The 4,215-nt window shown below is 49.7% G+C and overlaps 1 protein-coding gene across 1 annotated transcript; it reads right to left on the reverse strand.

The window, feature by feature from the left end:
- Positions 1 to 2,627: 2,627 nt before the first annotated feature.
- On the reverse strand, positions 2,628 to 3,931 carry LOC115850785 (RNA-binding motif protein, X-linked 2-like). Its single transcript, XM_060311007.1, has 2 exons — positions 3,895 to 3,931; positions 2,628 to 3,634 (listed from the first exon to the last, which is right to left on the reverse strand). The coding sequence occupies exons 1-2, from the start codon at positions 3,929 to 3,931 to the stop codon at positions 2,628 to 2,630; spliced, it is 1,044 nt and encodes a 347-aa protein (XP_060166990.1).
- Between the last annotated feature and the right edge of the window lie 284 nt (positions 3,932 to 4,215).

The following is a 4,215-nucleotide window of genomic DNA, read 5'->3' on the forward strand; positions in this document are numbered from 1 at the left end:
TCCTTCTCAGAGCCCTGAGGTTCCTCAAAGATGTGGAGCAGGAAAGCAGGTTGAAGAATCAAAGCAGAAATGGCCCAACTGGCAGATGGCCAGTGAATCCAGAGGACTGAATCTCGCGCGGTGGAAACCAGAAGTCAGGCGGAGCAGAGGAACGATTTCTCCCGCCCCCTCCCCCATTTATCTCCCGTCTGACCCTCCTGATTTAGAGCCAGGACTTAGGGGAGCACAGAACATAGGGTAGATGGAAACTGTCAGGCAGGGAGCCTCAACCAAGTCCCCATACGATGGAGAATTTCTCTCCACTGTGACACTGAGAAACGGCCTTGGCATGCAGGAAAGAGAAAAGACCACGGTGTCAAAATAAAACCTCCCGAGTAGTGTCTGAGATTTCAATTCTCAAATGCCCGAAGAATTAGTAATTGCTTTACTGTTGAGGAATGAGATCTGACCAACACAGTTCAAGGTCACCGGGAAGCTCCGAGCATCTGAGGACAGTTGACTCATGCTCGCCAAGACCACAATTGCTTGGAAACATCTGGCCTTTATGAATATGGATACATTATGTTTTTTAGTGAACTTTAATGCAGAAAATACACGAAAAGATTTGTACAAAATTTCTGGTGTTTTGAACGAATTGGAAATTGAGTACTCATAGGGAACACGTTTTCCATCAGTTGTATATGTGTGACCTAATTTATAACAATAAGTACGATATCTATTTAGTCTATGAATATCTGATTATGGTTAATATGGAAAGATACAGATTGAATCTTGTCCAGTTAGATTGGAGGGCACTGGGCTTCTCGGCAGAGAAAGCCTTGCACATTGATACCCCACCTCTCAAACTGCATTTGCCGCCCCTGGGCTTAACCCGCGACGCTAATGAAGTTCGTGGCGAATGACAAAGCAAGCGAGCGATAGCGAAAGTGTTGGAACCAAAATGATGCTGTTATGTTTTTTTCAGCATCTAATGTGCATGGCTTTGAGTGAAGACGACAAAGTGAACAGGGACACTGAATAATTCCCTCCTAAATGGCCTGTAAAAGTCCTTTGAAATTGTCAGAAGAAAATAATACATTTCTTAGCAACCGCAGTAAAATGCAAGAAATTAAAAGACTTGAAATTCTCAGAAACGACCCACCCCAGTTTCCTATGGGTACGTTAAGAACGGAGGCCGCTCCACACAGAAAGTGCTGGTTTTCTCAGTTCATCTGAGGAACTGAAGTCTCTCCCCAGTCTTGTCCACTCCAGGGCATATTCAGTTTTAGGCTCCATTTCCAGCAAATTCCTCTGCCTGGTAAGCAGCAAGCACTTCTTCAGCCTGGGGCTTGGTTACTCTCATCTACCTGCTCGGCCTTCCCCCCAGGGCTGGACAGGAGCCTCTGCACCTGAAGGGTTTGTGCTGAAGCCTAGGTCGGTCAGCGTCCAGCCGCCCTGCAGTGCCGGGGTCGGGAGGGCGTGAGGATGAGGGTGCGGGCAGTGGGGGAACGGGAGAGGAAGCACAGGAGAGAAGGAAGTGGTCCTGCTGCGGAGGATGAGGGAAAGCATCTCGGGTGTAGATTTCCTGTAAGAAGTAGCACCTGTGATGCAGATGCAGAGAGCAACGCCATTTACCGAGGTCCAGGTATGCGCCGGGCACTGCCCTACCCTCCATATACATATGGCATCACTTCATCGTATCAACGAGCTTTTGAAGTATCCGCTCTTGTTGGGGCTGGAAATTCACATTTGAGTTGCCTGATTGCATGATGGAGAAAGCGCATCCCAGACAAGGGGAGCTGAGAGCGCGGAAACGGAATTCAGCGCGTCCATTGTGGACACCTCAGACGGCAGATGTGACCGGAAGGCAAGAGTACTTTTTTATTAGAAAGTATAATAATGCTTAGTGCATTGGCAAATTAAAGGGGGAAAGACTGCACTTATATCTGAAGCATAGGTTCTAATTCAGCAGCCATTTCTAATAAAAACTCTTAAATAAAAGAGGAGTGGAGGGAACTTGCCTACGTGGGCTGAAGGCTAAGGTAAGTCACCCGTGATCATAACATGAGACCAGCAGTTCTCACCTGGGCTGCACATCTTCTGATCCCCCCGAGAGGCCACCCACGGGCCGATTGCAATCAGGGTCTGTGGAGGTGGGAGCCAGGCATCCCTGTCGGCTGAAATCTCCTCACGTGATCGCTGTGTGCAGAGGAAACTGAGCAGGGATGGTCTGGTGTGTGTGTGTGTGTGTGGGGGGGTGAGTCCGAATGGCAGCAGCATCAAAACCGGGGGGCTTTTCAGTCTAGGGTGTGAGCCAAAGCCAGGGTCCTGAGTTCCCCACTGTGGGTCCGTGCAGGAGTCAAACCCAGGAGGTGGCCCAGGACATCCTGATTTGTGTTACTGGGATGTGAGTCAGTTGGTTGAAGGTTAGAAACACTCAGGCAGATTTCATCCAGGGCTCTTGGGAGCATCACTGCAGGAACCACAGCAGGGAGGGACCCGGCCAGGTGGAAGGCTGGACCGTGGGCTCGGCACTTGAAAACGTGTCCCCTGTACAGAAAAAAAAAAACAAAAAAACAAACAAACAAAATAACAAACAAAACACAGTTCATTTCCAATTCTACCATGCAGCTGAACAGGCTGTGGCTTCACTGATGCCCGTGGTCACGAGGATTAGAGGACTCCCGGTCCCGGGAGTGCCGGGCCCTTTTATGCCTGTGGGATTTATCTTGACTCCTACTTCTACTTCTGTGACTACGCCCCTCAGAGCGCCCACTGTGCCGGCTGCAACGTGCGTGTGAGCTTCGACCTTCGTCTCTATGTCTGTTCCTGTCTTCTCGCTCTTCCCTCCTGCCTGATGACTTGTGTTCGTGCTTGGGCTTCTTCTTCCTCGGCTCCCGGTCTCGGTCCTCTGCTCCACCACGGCAGGTCGTCCTGATCTCAGGGGAGCTGGGCTGGGGCTTCCACACCTCCCTGGACTCCGACTTCTGACCCCTCTCTGAGTTCTTGCCACTGTGCTGTTTAGAGCCAAGGTCACCCTTTTCCTTTATCATCTTGCTTCTGGGCGATGAAGAGGAGGCTGGCTGCTCTGCCTGTACCTCCTGGTCAGTCTTCTCTTTTTCTTTCTTTCTTTTCTTGGTTTCCTTTCTGTCTTTTTTGTGTTTTCTGGTGGGTCTGTCATCTTCAGAGCCCTCAGATGAACTCAGTGAGGGAGTGTGCGCCCCGCAGCCCCTCTCATGCAGCTCTCTGGTCACATCGTCCATTTCTTCTGAGTCCGTAGGAGGCCGATAGCGAGACACATGATCCACTCGGATAGCTCTTCCTTTGATCTTGATCCCATTAAAATTGTCAACAGCCAGAACTGTGCTCCTCTGGTCTTCATAGCAGAGGAAACAGAATCCTTTGGATCTCCCAGTCTTCTTGTCCCGTACCAAATTAATGTTAACAATTTCGCCATATTGTGAGAACACACAGATGATGTCCCCTTCGGTCAGCTCGTAAGGAAGCCCTCCCAAGAAGATCCAGGCGCTGTCCTTGTACTCGGAGTGCCAAGACGCCTTCTCTGCTACCCCCAGCTGGAGATCACGCTCATTCAGCTTGGTGATCAGCTTAACTTTAGTTAAAGGGTTCATCTCTGCGGGTTCACGCTCAGAAGCTAGCAACCGACTTCACGCTCAGAAGCTAGCAACCGACTTCACGCTCAGAAGCTAGCAACCGACTTCACGCTCAGAAGCTAGCAACCGACTTCACGCTCAGAAGCTAGCAACCGACTTCACGCTCAGAACCTAGCAACCGACTTCACGCTCAGAACCTAGCAACCGACTTCAGGCCCAGAACCTAGCAACCGACTTCACGCTCAGAACCTAGCAACCGACTTCACGCTCAGCACCTAGCAACCGACTTCACGCCCAGAACCTAGGAAGCGACTTCCGGGAGAAGCCGTAAGACGCATGCGCAGCCCCGGCGCCACGCGCCCATTGGTCTCCAAGGAGCTTGCGCCGTTGATGAGTTTACGCTTAAGGAATAGTGTACTTAAAGTCTTGTGTTTATTGGGAGTTGTTTTAGAAATCAAGTGCGGATGCTTTTTGAATTTGTATTGTGGTCTTTGCTTAGAATTATTATTTGATTTTACAATGACTTTACATATAGATGCCTATTTCAGTACAGCTATTAAAATCTGCACTTTTTTGAATCTGTGATTTTCTGTGAGGTGGCCATAACAACAAGATTCTAACA

The sequence above is a fragment of the Globicephala melas genome, chromosome 13, assembly GCF_963455315.2.
Source record: "Globicephala melas chromosome 13, mGloMel1.2, whole genome shotgun sequence".
NCBI classification, from domain to species: Eukaryota; Metazoa; Chordata; class Mammalia; order Artiodactyla; family Delphinidae; genus Globicephala; species Globicephala melas.